The 20545-nt window shown below is 23.8% G+C and overlaps 2 protein-coding genes across 2 annotated transcripts; one reads left to right on the forward strand and one right to left on the reverse strand.

Moving 5' to 3' along the window:
- The first annotated feature begins 6260 nt into the window (after positions 1-6260).
- Positions 6261-7244, forward strand: LOC129614396 (uncharacterized). The gene is made up of 3 exons (XM_055528972.1): positions 6261-6376; positions 6460-6579; positions 6873-7244. Exons 1-3 carry the CDS (start codon positions 6325-6327, stop codon positions 7217-7219), a joined length of 519 nt encoding a protein of 172 aa, XP_055384947.1. The 5' UTR covers positions 6261-6324; the 3' UTR covers positions 7220-7244.
- Positions 7245-13023: 5779 nt separating this feature from the next.
- LOC129614408 (modular serine protease-like) lies at positions 13024-14404 on the reverse strand. Its single transcript, XM_055528996.1, has 4 exons — positions 14319-14404; positions 14093-14249; positions 13620-13978; positions 13024-13542 (listed from the first exon to the last, which is right to left on the reverse strand). Exons 1-4 carry the CDS (start codon positions 14402-14404, stop codon positions 13029-13031), a joined length of 1116 nt encoding a protein of 371 aa, XP_055384971.1. The 3' UTR covers positions 13024-13028.
- Between the last annotated feature and the right edge of the window lie 6141 nt (positions 14405-20545).

Here is a 20545-nt window from a genome sequence, read left to right on the forward strand (position 1 = left end):
TAAAATGCAAATAAATAGATGTATACAGCTGATAATTAAAAACTGTTATATTACACTTTTATGAATCCAAAGTGCTTCAAATAATATCAATATGTAGTAATAAATTAATGAAATATAAAAATAATTAATTAATTCTTTAAAATATGTACCATAATTTTAAGGTAGCATAGTTTATTGCTGTATAATGTAATGTAATAATTATAATAGTTATACACAATTATTGTATATATATTATTCCGATTGAGCCTGCATACTTATATGCAAACATACTTTTATTTCATTTATTATATTCCATGTTCCATTTTATGATATTTTAATTATCTAAATATTTCACTTTCAAAAAGCACCTTATAAGAACTTTAAAATTACATTTAACGTATAAAATTTTATATTTGTGTTATACGACAAGCATACATACACATTATAATTCTAAATGCATTTTTTTATATTCTCATAGAAGCACCATAATATAGGAATGCAAATATAATATAAAAATTTTACAAAATCATAAAATCTAAAATATCATTTTTGAAAAACACGTATGTTGAAATCAACCTTAAAGCAGTGTACAAAATTCATTTAAAGTAAAATAATCCCTTCATTATAATTTTATTACCTTTTATAGTTCTTGAACATTATAAGAATTTTAAAGTTCTTACATGCTTACTTCTACTCATATAAACGATAAACGATTTTAAACTTAATTCTTTTGCATAATATGAAAATAATTCACACACACACTGTTTTATTTTATTTCCTTTTTCTATTTTTGAAAAATTAAATAATGAAAATAAGAAAAAAAATAGAAAAAAAAAAACAAAAACTTTTAAAATCGAATATTCTATTTAAACTATAAAAATTTTTGTAACTATAAAAATATTTTCATAAAATTTTTTTTTTACACAGTAAAAAATTTTTCTTTCAAATCATACCAAATTATTCATTTATTAATGAACTGACGTGCAATAAAAAAATTTGAAAAAATAATTAAGAAAATAAAATATGTAGACATTTTTTTATTGAGGTCAATAAAATATTTATTCCTGGTAATAACATCATGACGGTCTCAAAACCCGCCTCTGTCTCTAGACAATGTTCTATATTGGAGTTAATAATATCATAAATATGAAGAGTTAAACTCAAATTTACCAAATCTTCAACTAAAATGACTTTTTTCCCCTGTGAATATGTACATGACTTTCACGCAAGCTATAATTTTAAAAGCCCTTTGTAACCCTATTTTGAATGACTTGTATTTTATCGATTTAATTTGATTAGTAACTGTACCCCATAATTTATAAACTCCATAACTAATATGGCTGTGGAAAATTGCATTGAAGTAAGTTAATTTTTTGACAGTCCCTGTGCTTGATATTAATGTGTAATATTCGGGTTAAATAATAAATATGTACACTAATAATGGCAACACTATTAAAAAAATTTGTTTATATTTTAGTACAATTTCTAAATGTTTAAAACAAAAAATCATCATTCCATATGGGAAGTTAAATTTTTGCCTCTTTTACTTATATAATTCCAACATTTTTCATTTACTAATGTGGAATGCTTAAACAGAGCAAAAAAATGTAGAAAAGTCTATTACTTTTTTATATTATTGAAACAATTATTCATTATTTTTCATAAATGCAATTTCATCTTTTATTGAATTTTATTAAACCCATTCTCGGGATTTAATTGCAATATTTTTCGAATGATAATGTTTGTATAAATATGGATAAAATAGTGAATTTGTGTACGTAATATGTTAAGCACTAAATATGATATTAACACAAATAGAGTGTTATAGCTCAAGTAAAGTGTATACGTAGCACAAATAAATTCCACATTCCTACCATAATTATAGAGTCTCTTTTACGCAGTTACGAAAATTTTTTCTACATTTTATAAATTATTTTTGGAAAATTATCAATATCTTTTGTAAAATTCTCAATAAATTTTCTTTGTTTCGCCCCAGACTAGTATTAATTGTCACGAAAATTTTTTTCAGTAATATTTTAAATTTTATTTCAAAAATAAATTTAGCAACAATTTCTACAATTTTACAAAAATAAATCTCACATATGACAAGCATTCAAATAATTTTCAAATCTAATTTAAAAAAAAAATATACAAAAAATTTTTCACTGTGTATAAGAGTATTACATGGCGTAGAAATGTATTTAAGTGTAAAAACTTACAAGAAAAGAAAGTATAAATGTAAGAAATTAAAAAAAAAAAATAAAACATTTTTATTTTTTTTACTTGTTTCTTTTTTAACTTTGTTTTCCACTTCATTAGATTTTAACCACGTCCTTAAAAACCAAACCGAAAGGAAGTTACATGCACAGTTACATTAAATTTTCTTTTTAGTTGCTCCTCTCTTGTTTCATATTAAAAAAAAACAAAAAACAAACAGCTAGCAAGGAAGAAAATGAAACAAAATAAAATTTTCATTTTCGGTTTTGTTTTTTTTTTTTTGTTGCTTTTCCTTAAAAATCGCATTCCTTTGCTATTTTTCCTTATAGAAGAAAATAAGAAAAAAGAAAAGAAAATATTAATCCGCTTCTTAAAGAATAAATAAAAGAAAAAAGATTAGTATTTTAAAATCAGATTAAAAAAAAAAAAAAACATGGTTGAAAAATTTTTAAGGATAATTGAGCAGTGGTTATAAGTCTATTAAAAAAGCATTTAAGAAAAACAACAAAAAAATTTTCTTATAATAATTTTGTTATTTTTTTACATTATTATAAATTCATTTTATAAATGGAAATTTAAAGAAGGTAATTTTTGAAAATTCTAAAATTACAAAAAGTAGCTAACATTTTTTTTTTTCTTTATTTTCTTTTACTCAAAAGTTATTTTGAAAATATTATAAGAATTTAATCCTTTTTTAATATACACAAAATATAGTTGATATACATATTATTATATTAGTGTATAACACTATTAAAAATTCAGGTAAGAAATTTTTATATTTTATGTAACATAAAATATAAAAATTTAGTACATAATTGTAAAATTTTAATTAATTCATTAAAATGAATCCTATTTTATTGTAGCGCGGTCTATAGAACAAAAACAAAAAATAATTTTTATTACAAAAGGACTCTAAAAAATAATTTTCAATCCTTTTAATTTTCATAGTAAATGAATGATGTCATGTAATAAATTTAATTTATGAATTTAATTATTGGTCTGAAAATTTTAATAATCATATAGATTATTAGATTTTAATATTAAAGGTAATTGAAATTTATAAGAAGAATACTAAATTTCTTCTAATAATTTTAAAGAAATTCACTATAATTATTATATTATCATCGCTGAAATTAAGTTGCAAGTATTATAACAAGAACATATAACAGACCCATATTCAGATCCATTAAAAATAATATGTTAAGCAGTACTCTCACCAGTTTCTGATAGAGAATTAAAAATTAATGAGAGTAATGATATGGATGATGACCTCAAATACCTTAGTACTTATATATACATTTTTAGAACTACTATTTTAACAAGACAATATAATGTAAATGAGTGATTTTCGAAGATATATTTTGATCCCACATTACTCTATGTAAATACTTTAATACCTATTGTGTTTTAATGATAGTGTTTTCTTAATACTAATAATTGTGTTCATCATTCAGTGATAATAACAAGAAATTATGCTTAAATGAAATGAATTTATATTTTTTTTAAATTTACGTGCTTTTGTAACTAAATTTGTTAAGTTCAGTATAAAAAATGTTGCAAGATTTCTGAAAATATTTAAGAAAATATTTTAAGGTTTCTTTCTTCTACAATTTGATAGGCAAAATTTCGAATTTTTACACTTTATAAAGAGCTATGAAATTTAAAAACGGAAGATATCTCTTGTTATAATTTGAAATTCTATTACGTTGGAAATATTTAAGTAAACTAGTAATACATGCAAATGTTAAAAATTCAAAACGAAGTTTATAAATTTGTCCATCCATTCTATTCTGCAGTTACTAATACCAGTAATTCTTCTATTGTCCTGTTGTGTAGTTGTTTTTTAACAGATCATGATAATATTTTAAAATATTGAAGAACTTCAATTTTTCGAAATAAATTAGTGACCGTAAATATATCAAATATAAAACAATTTCAATTTAATATTAAAAAATCATTTTAATATCGTAAATACTACATATCCAGTTGTATAGCACTTTTATAGCTACTACCAGTTGTACAGCAATTGGTTAATAACATTCAATAAGAGCGAAAAAAAAATAAATTACTTTTTATAATATTTATAATTTTTTTGAATTTTTTTTTTTTGTTAGCACTTTAGTAACAGGTGGCACATGTAAAAATTACCAAAAATCAACCAATAAGTATTCTAAAAATTTTAAAAATACCGAAAGTATAAAAATTATACAAATCAAATATTGCAAATTTTTTTTTAAAATAACCAAAAAATAAATTTTTGTTCTTTAAAATTTTTTATGACAACACAAATAGTTTTTACGTTCTTTTTAACATTTAAAACGATATAGTACTCGTAATTCAATGCAAAAGTTAAAATATGAAAAATATTATACAGAGTGGTTCGGAACTGGAGTAAAAACTCTAATAGAAAATTCACTGAAAATTTTTAGGAGAAAAATTATTCGGGCGAGGAGCGAAGGGGGGAGGGTTGGAATTCGGAATGTCAATACTGAGTTATAGATGGTGCTAATTATATTATCACGTAGATATATTGGAATTCAGAATGTCAATGCTGGTTATAGATAGGATTGTTTATACCGCCATGTAATTTTATTATAAAAACTTTTATTAATCTTAATTTATTTTATTAAAATTCGATTATTAATTCAATTCTAATTTTGTATTACAAATTAATTTATCATTATAATATTAATTATTATATTAGAATTACTATACTTAGTGTCACTTCACACTACCCTATTGCACTAAATAGTGAGAAGGAAGAAAAGGAAGCATATTGCTTTTATAAGTAGAATTTGGCATAAGTAGCGGTATTCGGAAGTATGCTACGAGATTCTTCTTTTACGATATTATTTTACTAATAATAATGGCCGCTACATGTCTATTGCTAATCTTTAGAGATAAAAAAAATCAGATTGAAAAACTTCTGTAATGACTAATATTCAATAAAAAAATTTTCGATTGTTCTCAGAATTTTTTAAAATTCTTAACCAAAATTTTGTGCTTAAAGCTGATATTATAAGAGACGGTAACTCATCAACCATTGACATTGTTATACATTAGAAAATGTGTTGTGAACAATATATTTCTCTAACTTCAACAGCTTCAAAGCTGTTATGAATATTTGTCAGGCAGAATATTTTTCAATCAGATTCTCTTTAACCCTTAAAAGACACTTGAGTTAACCCTCGTCGCGGGCAATTTATTTTCTTAAAAATCTCCAAAAAATCACAAAACGAGGGCTTAAATATCTGTTCTGGACTGCCCTGTGCAAGACATTTTATACATATACATACAATGCATCCTCGTATTTTTCGTTTTTCAATAAAAAGTTTAACTTTTTTAAATATTTTTAAAACTTTTGTTGTTTTTCCAATCAAATTTTTCGCTTTCCTTTTTTTTAAATTTATCATTTAACCGCATGCAATTTTTATGTTTTTCAAAAAGATCAATCATCAATATTGTAAGCAAATTTTATGGACACATTAAAAACTTTAAAATATAAAAACTTGAAAAGTTTGACAAAAGTTTTATGTTTGAGAAAATATAAAAAATTCAAAATTATTGAATTAATTTGAAAAAACAATGCATTTAAATACACAAATTTCTTCAATGAAAATATTAAAGGGCAGAAATATTAAAAACAAAATATTAAAAGCAGAAATTTAATTAAATAATATTATTGAATTTTACTCGTATTTAGCGCATATAACACGCGGTATCCTTCTGTTCATCACTATTTTCATTTATCAGCTTAATATTTTAATTTTCAAATATTATTGACCTCCAAATTAATCAAATATTTACAACTAATTTTGCATATTCCTGCTTTTGAATTTATGCCTTAAAATTTTGAGTACTACCCTGACAATACATATTGTTATTATATTATATTATACTATTTAAATCAAAGCTGGCCAAATGATATGATAGTGAAATCGAAAATTATAGATTAGATTTCAAAATGCACTTATAAAAGAACAAAGCTTTGATTTATTATCTTATCAAAGATTTCTTATAACAATTTGTATTTTATTTATATAAATTTTTTTTTTAAATCTGGATTTAGATTTACTGTTTCAGAGAAACTGTTACCATTAGGAAGAAATTTATAATAGATTTTTAATAATGGCAAATCAATTAACTGCGATTTTCCTATTGGCTTCTATTATAAATTTAGGTTAAATTTTTAATTTTTACTTATAAAAAATTATGAATTAATAAGAATTAAATTATTTTTTTACTAATAATAATTTATTTTAGGTTCAACATTAGAATGTTATAAATGTAGATCAGATGTAACACCAAATTGTGCAATTAATCCAAGAAAAGATATGGAAATACGAGATTGTTTGGATACAGATCAATGTGTAGTAGCAATTGGTAATAAATTATTACAAATATTGTATACACAAATAAGCATCTCAGAATCAAAGTGGCTTAAACTAGAAAAATTTATAAAATATTTACCATAGCACGTAAATAAATCATTAAGAATGAGCCAATAATTGAAATTGATAAACTAAATATGTAAAGAATTTATAAGAATTTTAAAAATTGATATTTTTTAAAGTGCTTATTTTGCAATGAATTGTAGGCCACTCGGTTTTTAAACCATTCAAATACAATTCAATTCTACATACCTATATAATTAAATATTTTATATTTTTTTTTAGTAAATGGCATAACACATCGCAATTGTTTTTCAACATTATTTCCAAATAAATATTGTCCAGAGAAATTATGTAAAACATGTAAAACATCACTTTGTAATGAAGAAATTTTTCCAAATGATCGTCTTCTATGTTATCAATGTTCTGGTGGTGAAGAATGTTTAAATGTTGAAAAAAATAATTTAAAACCATTAGCATGTTTAGAATATATGGAAAAAGATCGCTGTTATACAAATGTTAATAGTAAAACAAATATTGAACGTGGTTGTGTTTCGAAAAATTCTGAAAAATGTACAAATATTTGTTTAAAATGTAATTATAGTGGTTGTAATAATGAAAAAGATTTTTAAAAATAAATTGTTTATATATAATTGTGGTTAATTAAGTATACGTATTTAATTCCTATACAGTGTGGATTTTATATTGATTTTATGAAAATTAATATTAAAACAATTTAAAATAATTGAATTTTTAATTTAACTATGTTGACCATTTTTTTAATTGTATTTGTACAGAGCGATTTCCTAAAGCTCTCAACTTTAAACTATACCATTAATTACAGAATTTACGATAACATATTCAGAAAATTGCAAAAATTGGAAATGAGTAGAAAAATATTAAAAATGCTATTAGAAAAAAATTGTTGCTCAAAATTTATTTTCTTCTGAAATATTTTTTAAAAAAATTAAATATAATTTAAGTATAATATCAAGATCATTTAATCATTTAACAAAAAAGACTAGATAGTCAGCCATCTATTAAAATAATTTCAACCGAAACAAATTTTCTTCAGGCTTCTTACAAGCCTAAAATCTTTATTAACGCTATACAAGAGAGTTTAAAAAAAATTTAAAAATTCGAATTTTTCTGGAAATTATAAGATTTGTCATTCCGATACTTTACGAAATTCAGCCAAGATGCTATTAATATAAATTTCTCAGTTTCAATTTTTAGCTGACTCTTTGAAATTCATATATTGTTCGAATATTTTAAAAACTAATTACATCTAAAAAGAAAATGTGAACAAATTGTAAAATACCTCAAAATTTCTAATTAAAAACCTTATATATTTCGAAATTTTTGTTAACTATAATTGAAACTTTATACAGTCATACTACTAAATTGTAAGTGGCAGATTGAACCGATAATGTACTGCGACGTTAAATATCTATTGTGCTCAATGTTTTAGGAGCGCCTTGTATTTTGCCTAAAACACTCCTTTAACACCCACGTTTTTGAAAAAACCAAGCAATTTTTCCAGGTTCGCATACTACTAACAAAATTAAACAAACATTTTCGATTCTTTATAGGATAGTACTTAATGTTATAAAATATACTATAGATACGTACACACATTCACATAAAATAACTGTCTCGTTTTAACAAGATTAAAATTGTTATAAAATTCATAAAAATATTAAAAAATCATATTTAAAATTTTCATAAATAACAATTTTGTAAATAATATTAAAATTTTAAATTTAATTTAAATTTAAAAAATTCTAGAATCATTTAAAATAAAAAATATTATTTTTTTATTTAACATTAAAGTATAAAATTGCCTTTTAATAAAGTGTTATATATATACATAAAACCCTTATATTCTTAAATATTATACCCTTATATATATATGTAAATATATATACACACACCCACTTATATTAATATAGGTGTAAAAATTTTTTTACTAAAATTTATTATTTCTTAAAAATTATTTTTATCCTATTTAAAAAAAAAAATTAAAAAATCCCAATAGGTAATTTATTGTTATTATTTCTAACAGTTCTATTTCTGTTATATGGATACAACAAAGGACAATAACACATTAAATTTAAGTCCTATATATAATATTATATAATATATAAGAAAAATCTGTATATGTATGGAAAATTGTAACATTTAACTTTCACTAAATTAATAAACCAACGGACACACACACTATATAACTGTAATAACATTAATGGGTATATATACTGTAATATAATAAAATATAAAACAATAAAAGCGAATAAAAAAAAGATTTAAATAAAGAGAATTTTTTATACAATTTGTAAGAAATAAGAATTTGTATAGGAAACGACTATCAAAAATGAATTTTTATATTATTATTATTGTACTCGTATTCTATATATAAGGGTATTAACTAAAAACTGTTATATTTTTATATTTTAAGCCAATTTCAATTTAAAAATTCTATAAATACTATTAAAACTATTACTGTTTTTATATCATTCTAAATGTACGAGTATATATACATATATTATATAAGATGGTGACAGATGGTATCAATGCTATTGCAGTAAAAGTGTTAAAAAATAAAATTGTATATACGTACATAATATATATACTTTATAATGCGATAATATCGTTAGTATACATTTATAATATAAAAATGCCGTCTGGAAAATTTAATTTTATTTTAAAAGAAAAAAATATTTTATTTTTCATTTCTGTATGAGTACCTATATAAAAATGCTAAGATTAAAGGGCAATCTTTAATCAAATATACTAAAATATTATTTTTTTTAATAATATACTCTAATACAATATTGATTTTTATTTTAAATTATTAAAATATGCTGATAGATTCTTCATAATTCTCTGCTTCTTTTAACTATTTTTTAACTTTTACTATGGTAAATTTTAAAATTTTTGAATAAAGTAATTATAGGATTAGATCGTCGTTATCATTGTTTTTCAACTCCAACAAGAGATACAATACGTATTTGCAATACTAAGCAGAGAGAGCATTTCTATGCTACTTTAAGCAAGGACATTTATGAAGCTGAAATACCTAAATCGCATTGTATTAAGGATGTTTAACACATTACCGACTGACATCAAGATTTGTAAAAAAAAAAATTCAAATTAAGAATTTTACAGAAAAATTACTTTGTAAGATTAGTTTTAGTTTAAATTTCTTATTTACAATTATAATATAAATTGTCTAAAATTAAACAATAAATAAATAACTAATTAATAAAAATTATACACTTAAATTAATTCCGAAATTATATTTAAAAAATTCTATTTTTTCAAAAATTTATAAACTTTATCCAGAATTTTCTTTCCAATTTTCGTTCACATTAAACGAAAATAAAATTAAAATATAATTTCTCAATATTAAAAGTGTTATTACATAATAAGATAAAAAAATTCAAGTTGTAGGACGAATCTCTAATTAAAATCTTAATGAAATTTAAGTAATACGGCAGACTTCGATAAAATTGCTTTTGAAAAGTTTGAATTAATTAAAAAAAAATATAACAATTTTAGTATATAAACTGAATTTATCCGAAATACAAAGTTTCCAAATACCTATAAGGTAAAACTAATTATGATAGAGTCGAATTTAGATCCGCTTTTCAAACACAGCAACAAATTATTTTGAAAATAAATATTTCCTACCGTATATTGCTAACGCTGCCTCTCTTACCACAAATATTCGTGTCACTGGTTCTAATACAGCCCAAAAAAGAAATTCGGACATGGAATGCATTCTTTCCTTTTAATATTTTTGAATTACAAATAAGCTTTTGTTTTCTATAATCGCTTACCATTACAAAATGGTTACGAAAATGCCATATTTACTGATATACCAACTATACCTTCCTTTCTTCAAAATTTATTTTAAAATTAGTTGCTAATTTAAGTATAATATTAAAAAAATTTTTTGAATAAAATCTCTCTAACCAATATAAAATTACGTTTTTTTCTAAAATTGCCCTAATCATATATAGTATAGTAGATCAGAGGAGCACAAATGAAGACCAAAAATAAACAGATCAAAAAAAAATTTTTTTTTAAAAAACAAATAATACTTTAATCTTTCCTTAAATATCCTTTACTTTTATATTTTCCATTAATTTTGTTTTTTAATTTTTTACACCATTAAAATAAATTTTTTTCACCGTTTCTCATCATCCGTATAAAGAGAACTTGAACTTTGTATATACATGGTACCTTATTATATTTATTGTTGTTGTAATGAAAAAGAAACAAACCTTTATATATACCTGGTTATCTAATGGCATTATTGTTATAGCATAAGGACGCAATATAGTTTTTATTTAAAAGAATAGGTAAAATTTAAAGAGTACATAACTAGATATAAAATGCATATTACGTATTTACGATATTATGTATGAGTAAAGAGAAAAAAAGGTTTGTGTTTTTACTATTATTTTTTTTTTTTGCAAAGTAAACTTTTTTATTGTGCAGAATTGTATTTGTTTTTTTTCCTCTTATATATTGCAAGAAGAAATGAAAGATTTTTATCTAAAAATTAATGAAAATAAAAAAAAAAAACAGTGAAAATGGATTTTAAAACGGATTTTCGGATTTCTACAATAATTAGACTGCATTCTGCCACAATTTATATCCATTTACCTATAGTTTTCCTTTTCTTTTGGCATTTTTTACTCCTTTTTGTCCTTATTTTTTTTTTGGCGAATATTTTAGTTTCAGAATAATATGGAATGGAAAATGTAAAATATTATTTAAAAAATTAATTTTTTTGTCTTTAATATTCTTAATTTATTAAGAATTTTTTTAAGCAAAAATTTATTATTTTTCAAATTGAGAATTTAATTATAAAATTAATTTTTAAGGGGTATTTTTTTCCATAATATACCAAATCTAAATATATAGAAGCGGATTAAAGGTACATGAATTCAAAATTAAATTTCGAAATACAATTCGAAATAGTAACTGTAAAATTTTTATAATAAATAACAGTAACTACAAGTATTTCTAAATTCGGCAAATGTATTTGAAATAGCCACCAAATTGTGTATTTACGGCTGCACTGCAAGCCCCATTCAACTATGATTTTAGTAGTAGTTAAATAATTCTCTAATATTTTCTAAAAGTATTCGAATTCTAAATACATACAAGGCTAATAAATTCAAAATATGCTGATTATAATATGATGAATAAATCTCAATTAGTTCCGAAGTATTTGGAAAAAAAAGTATTAAAATTTATTGTGCATTAATTTTGGTAAAATTATATTCATAAATCTTTGCTTTATTAATATGAAACATGCATTCTTTCGACTTAAATAGTTTTTCCCTTAAGACCCCAGATATTGTTCTTTTCTTTTTTTTTTTAAATACTTTTATTACAATAGATGCTAAGCTGCTATATTTACCACAAAAATGGTCTTGTGCTCCCGCAATATTTTTAATTTTCAAAAATAAAACTAAGACTCTCTTATCGTAATTTTTTCTAATTACTCAAAATTTCATTTAGGTTTGACAAAAACCGCATATACACAAAAAAGGAAGGTGCATTTTTTTCTACCACATGAACAAATCTTAAAACTATAACAAAAAAAAACAATGACATGGGATTAAGTCCAGGAATTTTCTTTAGGGCCAACAGAAACAATTAAAAAAAATTTCGTGTACTTTTCCTTTTCATCTCCTCTCCTTTGTACCAGTTTAAATTACACGCGTAGTCTTGCTATTTTCATATTATCAAAATAAGTAATTTTTTTCATATAAAAATGTTGAAAAATTGGTGCTGAAAGCTTTATGATCTTTTACAAAATTCTATTTATTTTTCACATATATAGTTTATTGTGTATAAGTGTGTGAATTTTCTCACCAGGTTAATGTATTTTTATTACCTCCCAAAAAAAAAGAAGAAGAAAAGTAATAATTTAAGTATAAAAAGAATTTAAAATATTTTTACAATTATGTTTTTTTTTTTGGTTTATATGGCAAGGATAAAGAAATCAGTTTAAATAAATTTATATGTACACATGCATTTGTCTATGTTTAACAAATTAACATTCTCATATGCATAAACTAACATTAAATCGAGATTGTCTTAATCGACGTAGTATATAATCGAGGTTATTACCCTACTAAAATTCTACCTAATATAATTAATGTAGGCAATACAACAAAACATCTACTCCATAACTTATTAGTTCTGCTCTAAACCTTTGCGGAAGTGATTAAGATGAATATATTTTAAGTCAAGTTAACGCTTTATATCTTTCTTTATTTTTGAATTAACATTTTTTTAGATTTTCAAAAACATTTCTTACATTTAAAATTATTTCTTCCTAAACTATATTGATAAATCTATTGTCAACACAATTACTATGGCTTTGAATGCCTTAACTAAATTCAAATTTTGAAATCATATTTAATCATTTTTTCTACTGCTCATAATAATAAATTTAAGGAAATCTTGAAAGAATTGTATATTTGTAAATGTTGTTATAAAACCATCTGAACAATATTTTGAATAATCAATGCCCGCGCTAACAACACCCAATAAATAATAATTTCCGTAATTGCCAAATCCTTTCTTTATAACAAAACCACCACCACTATCTCCTCGACAAGCTGTTGCATTTGCATTATTCGTTGAACAAAATCTATCTCCAGTAATTTCTGCTTTATAATTTGGATGTACCATTTTTTTACATAACGCATTTGTTATTGTTAATACTTGAATAGTTAATAGTTCTCCACTTGACCTATCATCCAAGGTAGTTGATCCCCATCCGAAGAGTCTTCCTATAACATTATCTTTTACATGATAATCATTATATGGTTTCCATTCTACACACACCGGTTTAATATGACTAGTGTATTCAATATGATGATCCAAAATCAAAACAGCAATATCATTCCTTACTGGATCAGATTGATAACTAAAATCAAATTTAAAGATTTTTTAAATTTTACTTTCAAAAATCAAAAACAAAAATATATTTTAAATATTACAAACTTTTGAGGTGTGTGTATCTCCTTTACACCAGCAAAATGTTGGAACCTTTCATCCAAATCAAATTTACGATACCTTTTTCCAGCACCTACAAGATAATTTGATGCTGGAAATTTTCTTCCTGTGGCATGATTATCAAAACAATGACCAGCTGTTATAATAATATTTGAATGAATTAATGTGCCCCCACAAACTTGATCAAATTCTGGATTTGTATTATTGGTGTATATGCCAACATGCCAGGGAGCTGATAAAATATCAACTGGAGAACCTTTATATAATAATGGGATTGAATCTGGTTCATAAATTCTATCAATTTCACCACAAACACTTTCACAATCATTACTATCCTCTGTGTCGTACTCCCATTTATTATACACACATTTATTCAAAAAACTATTAGTTTTTGATTTTTTGTTTTGATATCCCAGATCACATCTTAATATTATAATATCAGCGCCTTTTGAACAATCGACTGGTTCTTCCACAGTTCTGGAACCACCCAAAACACCGCCACCTGTACTAGCAACTTCGTAAAATGTTTCAATTTCATAATTATAGCATAATACTTCAATTCTCTCTGGGTGCTCAAGTTTTGGTGTAAAACATTTGTTTTCATATTGTGGCTGCACTCTTGATGAATGAAGAATAAAATATAAAAAAACTCAAAACACAATTCTTTTAAACTATAAAATTCCTTACCCTTCTGAAACAAAGCAGCTAAAATTAATTTTACGACCTAAACAACTGGGTTTAATAGTTTTATCGAACTTTAAATAATCCCTCATCGATAAAACACAAAATTCTTCATTATTAGTGTTGACGCGTTCAATACTATCATATAAAAAATATATCATATTCTTTCCATTCAGAATTTTGTTGTGGAACGCGTATTTTAAAATCAGGACCAAGTTTATCTTTAGTTGGTTCACATATTGTTAAAATATTTCTTTCGTTTACAATTACACCAGAAAATCTGTTTGATTCTATTCCATCATCTGATCTTTCGAAAATTTCAACATATGAAGTTGGAAACTGTATTGGACTTGATAGTATTGGACCGATTTTTGTTGAAGTTTCAATGCATTCTGATAAACATATCAATGGTTTCTCAGACCATTCTCCATTTTCCATACAACTAATTGTTTGTAATGTAATATTTTTGTCATTATAATAACCGGGGCCACAGTAAAGATACGCTCTTGCAGGGTTATTTAAGCAACCTACTGAATCACCTTCCTTTGATTCACAAAGAGACTTAATCCCAGGGTAATATAATACTTTTACATCACAAAATCTTGCACTTGAACTTGGTAACTTTATTAATAATAAAAATAGTATGGGAATTATACAAAAATATTTTCTAATGTTTCCATTTTTAACACAACCAAAATCATTTTTATGAAAGTAAACAATAGCCATTGTTTCTTCGCGTTGTTCCCACTATATGAGTATTACTTAGTTTTAATTGAAACACAAAATTATTTGTTACAAATATGAGTGACTATTCACTAAAGCGAGCTACTAAGAACTGATCAAATCGAAAATATTTTAGAAAATTTCATCCAATTGAAATTTTAATTATACACAATTCTTTTTCTTTTTATCCCACATGTTACAAAAATTTATTAGCGGATTTATACACGTATAAGAATTATATAAAAAATATCTAATTTAACACGTTACAGAGCACATTTATAAGATAATACGGCAATATAAATTTATTTATTTTAAAAACACGAGCAACCTATAGGTTTTTTCGAAAGAATGGATTCTGATAAAACAAATATGACAAAAATCAAAAATTTACAGTTGAACTTCTACTACTCGAACTGCTCTTGAACTGGAACCATTCAACATTTTTAGCTTTTTTCTTAATTTTTCCATATTAACTATTTTGCCTTGCTCGAAAAAGCTCTTTAATTCGAACCTTTCTCTTACTCGAATCATTTTATGACGCTTAAAATATGATGTAACAAAAACGAGTAATGTGTCAATTTAAGGAACTTCAATAAAGTTTTGGTTATTGATTTCTTTTACCTTTTACGTTTAATCACGTTTAATTTCTTTGTAAAAAAGTATGAGTTTTTCGTACACAAAGTATTAAAATACTGGACCCAAATTTCAAGCTATAAAAGTTTCACTGTACATACGATATTTACACATGAATTCTATATTTACATTTAAATTAAAAAGGTCATTAACAAAATAAATCGAAACTTGAAAATCAAGTTTAAAAAAACATTAAAAATATTTACTAAAGAATTAAGAATTAAAAATATCAACTAAAGCAAAAAAGATTGATCAAAATTGTTATTAAAAAATCGAATGTGATAAACAAATAATCGACGGCAAGGTGTATTTTCTAAGTTAGCGAATATGGTACTCATGATTATGAAAACGTGCATTAAATAGTTCTTGCAATTTTTAAGGCGGCCAGTAAGCTTTCAGTTAACATACCTAAAATATGCAAATTTGACTGTTAGTAGAAGCCAAGTAAATTCAGTTTCTTAGTTCTGATATTTCCAAGGTATTAAGTAGTTCGTTGCTGCAACACCCTGAGTAAATATATTAAACTTCAAAGAAATTGGTTAATTGTGCGTCTTTATATGCGCACAAATGCAATTTCGGACCGTATTAAAAGTTGAGTTGCTAGCATTGGATTATCCCTTCAAATATATTAGGTGATCTCTTGTACTATCATCTAAATTGCTAGCAAAGTTCAATGTGTATGTCTCTTATGTTTTTGAAAACAAGTAACATTATGTTTAACACTCTTGATTACCGCGATTTTTAACCGGTTTATTATTAACATTATCGAAGTTTTTGATATGAAAGAAAAAACAAAACTAAGATACACTAAACTATGTTAATAAAATTAACGAATTTACCTTTCAATTAACTTTAATTATTAATTCAAAAATCAAAAATTAAAAATCTATTGCCGGAATTGTTAAAATATCAACGTTTTGTTTCTTAAACCATTTAGAAAATAGCTAAAATTTTTAAAATTTAAAATTTTCTTTAGAAATCTTTTCAGACAAAATAGTTCTTTAATTATTATAATTAGGCATAATTAAGTTATTTGTATAACATTAGCGTATAACAGTCATAAAATCCTATAAATATGATGTTTCTGTGTTTGTTCAAAGACGATTGAATCGATCGAATGTAAACAATACCTTGTAGTCATGATGATCACGACTATATATGTGGAGAATATGTGGAGAACTATTTGCCTATAATTTGTTCATACCTTTATAACTGGACGCTTTGTAATCCAGTTCGGGGAGAAAAAATTTTTCAATTTTTTACGACTTTACCCGTTATTTTGGCTATACGTCATCCATTTGTTCTGCATTTGTAAGAAGGAATTTGTAATATTTATTCCCAATTTTAATTACACTTTTATATATAAAATTTAGTAATAGCAACCGAAATTGTAATTTCCAACATAAAATGTTCGAATATCTATAATTTAATAAAAAAGTCGACCTAGTATGTCAGACTTAAAATTTTTCTTTTTTTATTTTGACTCCAATTTAAAGTGTTTTGCGTTTGTTTTCTCAATTTTTTTTTAGAATTCGTTAAAATTTTTGTGTTACATTATTATTTTTATTTTTTTTTTTACTCACTTATTTTTTATACATTTTTAGTGTCCTGTTGGGACATGGACTCAATGTACAATTTCAAATTACAAACTACAACAATTACAAATCGTTGAATCACAATTTTATTCCGGTTTTTTTTTTTTATTGTTCTTTTCTTATATTTTGTTTTTATATATGATTATATAAGTTTTCAAAAATAAAATTTTTTGTTACAACATGTTGCATGAAATTTTCAATTCCAAAAAAAAAAATTACTTATTATGGTTTTTTTTTTATTTTTAGAATCATTCCGAAAAATTTTAAACCAAAATGTGCTAACTGATTTCAGTTTGTTAGAGCACCTGAATTCGAAATATATTAATCGACACTGAAAGTAAAAAATTTTTTACGATATAGTATAATTCTTTTCATAGTATAACACCTATAATATAACTCAAGCTACGAATAACAGCAAGAGGCGACAGTTTTAATTCATCGTTTTGAAATTAAAAGCATTTTGTTTTCATATTTTCAACGCTATAATGTTGAAGCCAGCTCTTAAATATGAAGAATTAACAGTAGGCAAAGCAAGGATTAGCAATGATTAGCAGTTTCAAAATCAGCTGGAACGATTCCTTAAAATAAAAACTTAAAATAATAAGATTATAAGCTAAACATTGCAAGGATATAATAGCATGGATAAAATATTGGAAAAGCTTACATACACTACCCCAATGTTATCTAAGATAGAAAATCTCAAAAATCTCAAAAATTCTTTAATAAAAATGTGATTTTTTCGAAAAGCATTTTTTTCAATCAAACTTAATCGGAACATTGGTAACAATTTTCATCAACATGATTTTATTATGACCCCATTCGATCAGGAAATATCCTAAAAAACAATAAAAAAAAAAAAGAAGAAAAAAATACTTCCTGCGCTCCTTTTTTTTTTTTTCGTTAATAAAATTAAATTGTTAAAGTTGCTTTGGTTTGAAAAAATTTTATTTGTTGCTTTATTTTAATTGTGTGTATTGAGACCTGCTGTTCAACTGCGTTATATACCAAATAAAATTACCCTCAAAATCTTATTTTAAGATTGAATTTGCAAAAAAAAAAAAACAACAAGAAAGACGGCAAAAAAGAGCAAAAAATTGTAAAATCGTGAAAATTAAATTTGACAAATGAAAATTGTGAGGAAAAAACGATGCATATGAAAACGTGCAATGGAAATTTTCCATTTTGATAAGAGAACAAGGAAAAAATTTTCTTTATTCAAATTAGTCGTCGTATAACCTAAATACATTCAGAAAATAATTAAACTTACATTACACTCTGCTGACATTATTAAAGTAAATTGAATATTGATAGCGATATTTTTTACTTGTTATTTTGGACATTTTTTTATGAATGAAAATATTGCTAAATAGTTTTGAATTGAAAAATAAATGTACTCTCGATTTGAAAATATAAAACTGGAATTCTATATTGTAAAATGTATATACATTTAATCGAAACAAAATATGTATGTTTGTATATCCTAGTTAATGTTTTAAGTTTCATTGAATTTAACTGAATTTTCGCTTAAGAAATATATTGACTTTGATTGATAGTGTTTTAGAAAATGAGTTAAATTGTTGGGTATTCTACATCCATCGAAGACTATTTCGAAAGTGTAATGTATTTCACTAAACAATTCTCAAACTGGAAGTTGTTTTTTACAACTAACATCTATTTCTCTCTTTTGTTACGAGTATTCAGCGAAACTAACAATTTTTTTTTCCAAACAAGAGTTAAGTTTAACTATCTTCGAAAAAAAATTCTTCGCTAAGTTTAACTATCTTCGAAAAAAAGTTCTTTAAAAAACCATTAAATGACATTTTTTTGCATACAAAATTTCAATTCGAACATTTCGAATATTCTTATTTATGAACGAATAAGATAGTATTATGTAGCTATGTGCATCTAATTTTTGCTTTACTTACTAAATGTTACACAATTTTTTGCCTGAGATAGCAAATTGTTGGATGTCACAAAATGCTATAATTTAATCATTGACATAAACAACCAGATTATTTTATAATTAGTACACGTTCATTAAATATCTGCATTGTATTCACATAAACATATGAGAAAAATTCCGAATATATTAACATCGGTGCAATTGCGACGCATACACATAATACATATAGGTTAATTTTTGAAATTATTAAAAATTCCGAATTTGATTGAGTATAAAGGATATTAATCATCATAATAAATATTGTTACTTAAGGATTCAGCTAAATAAAAAACCTTCTTTAAAAAAACCAAAACACATACATGTGAAATCTGGTACAATCAAATTGTAAAATCTTATCCAGTAAAAAAAGGTTGATAAATGAAAGAGTGTAAATAAAGCAAAGAATCAAACCATGGAAAATTTTTATATCATTAAAAAACCCGCTTAGCCAATCTCTAAACCATTAACATATAAAACATAGATGGCGCTCATATTTCGATTCCATCCGTTCCTGTTAAAAGAAAATCAAAATCAAATTAAAAATAATCAAAATCAAAATAATCTTCGATAGAGAACCAAAAAAAAACAGCATTTTCAATTAATTCTAATTTTATTACGAGAAATATCTTAAAATTTTCTAACATAATTTAATGTAAATAATCAGTAAATACTTTAATCGTCATGATGACTCCAAAAAATACATTTAGTACACAAATATTTAAATCCAATATAATAAAATATAAACACATAATTCACTTTAATTGATGTCCAAAATAAATTTCAATTTTATCGTCTTCCACTCATATAAATTTTATAAAATAAACAAAAAAAAAAACATAGAAAAATTAAGAAAAAATGTACCAAAAAAATAACAAAAAAAAATCACTTCTAGTATTTGAGTTCAATGATGGGTCGAATCCGTCGCTACTCGTTTGCTTATTTTTTTGAACATCTCAACAGTATTTTGATATACTGTTGCAATTCTTTCCATAAAATACCACATTAATAAAACATTTTCCTCCATAAACTAAATATTTTCATTTTAGTAACAATAAAGCAAAACTAATGTTATTACCCAACCAGGTGCGTTTTAAACTGTGTTAAATTCCCTCACAATTTATACATATGTCTGACAAAGATTTGAGTTCTCTTATCTTTATCTCTCGACAATTTGTAAAACCTGATTTTAAAACAAAATTATTAACACATCAAAATTAAAAAAAAAAAAGAGTATTACTGCAATACTCTTCTCAAATTATATTTGATAAAAAAATAAATAAGAAAATTAAAAAAAAAAATTTATTATGGAAGACAACCGCACACAAAAAAAAAATATACCA

The sequence above is a fragment of the Condylostylus longicornis genome, unplaced genomic scaffold (genome assembly GCF_029603195.1).
Source record: "Condylostylus longicornis isolate FDR11 unplaced genomic scaffold, ASM2960319v2 ptg000107l, whole genome shotgun sequence".
Taxonomy (NCBI): Eukaryota; Metazoa; Arthropoda; class Insecta; order Diptera; family Dolichopodidae; genus Condylostylus; species Condylostylus longicornis.

Bases quoted from the DNA above. Each gene is read 5' to 3' on its own strand.
- LOC129614396 (XM_055528972.1), top strand. From the start codon at position 6,325: ATGGCAAATCAATTAACTGCGATTTTCCTATTGGCTTCTATTATAAAT. The intron at 6,377-6,459 runs GTTAAATTTTTA...AATTTATTTTAG, and splicing joins GGCTTCTATTATAAATTTAG to GTTCAACATTAGAATGTTAT. The intron at 6,580-6,872 runs GTAATAAATTAT...ATTTTTTTTTAG, and splicing joins TCAATGTGTAGTAGCAATTG to TAAATGGCATAACACATCGC.
- LOC129614408 (XM_055528996.1), bottom strand. From the start codon at position 14,404: ATGAGGGATTATTTAAAGTTCGATAAAACTATTAAACCCAGTTGTTTA. The intron at 14,250-14,318 runs GTAAGGAATTTT...TCATTCATCAAG, and splicing joins AGCTGCTTTGTTTCAGAAGG to AGTGCAGCCACAATATGAAA. The intron at 13,979-14,092 runs GTCGATTGTTCA...AATAAATGGGAG, and splicing joins CCAGAACTGTGGAAGAACCA to TACGACACAGAGGATAGTAA.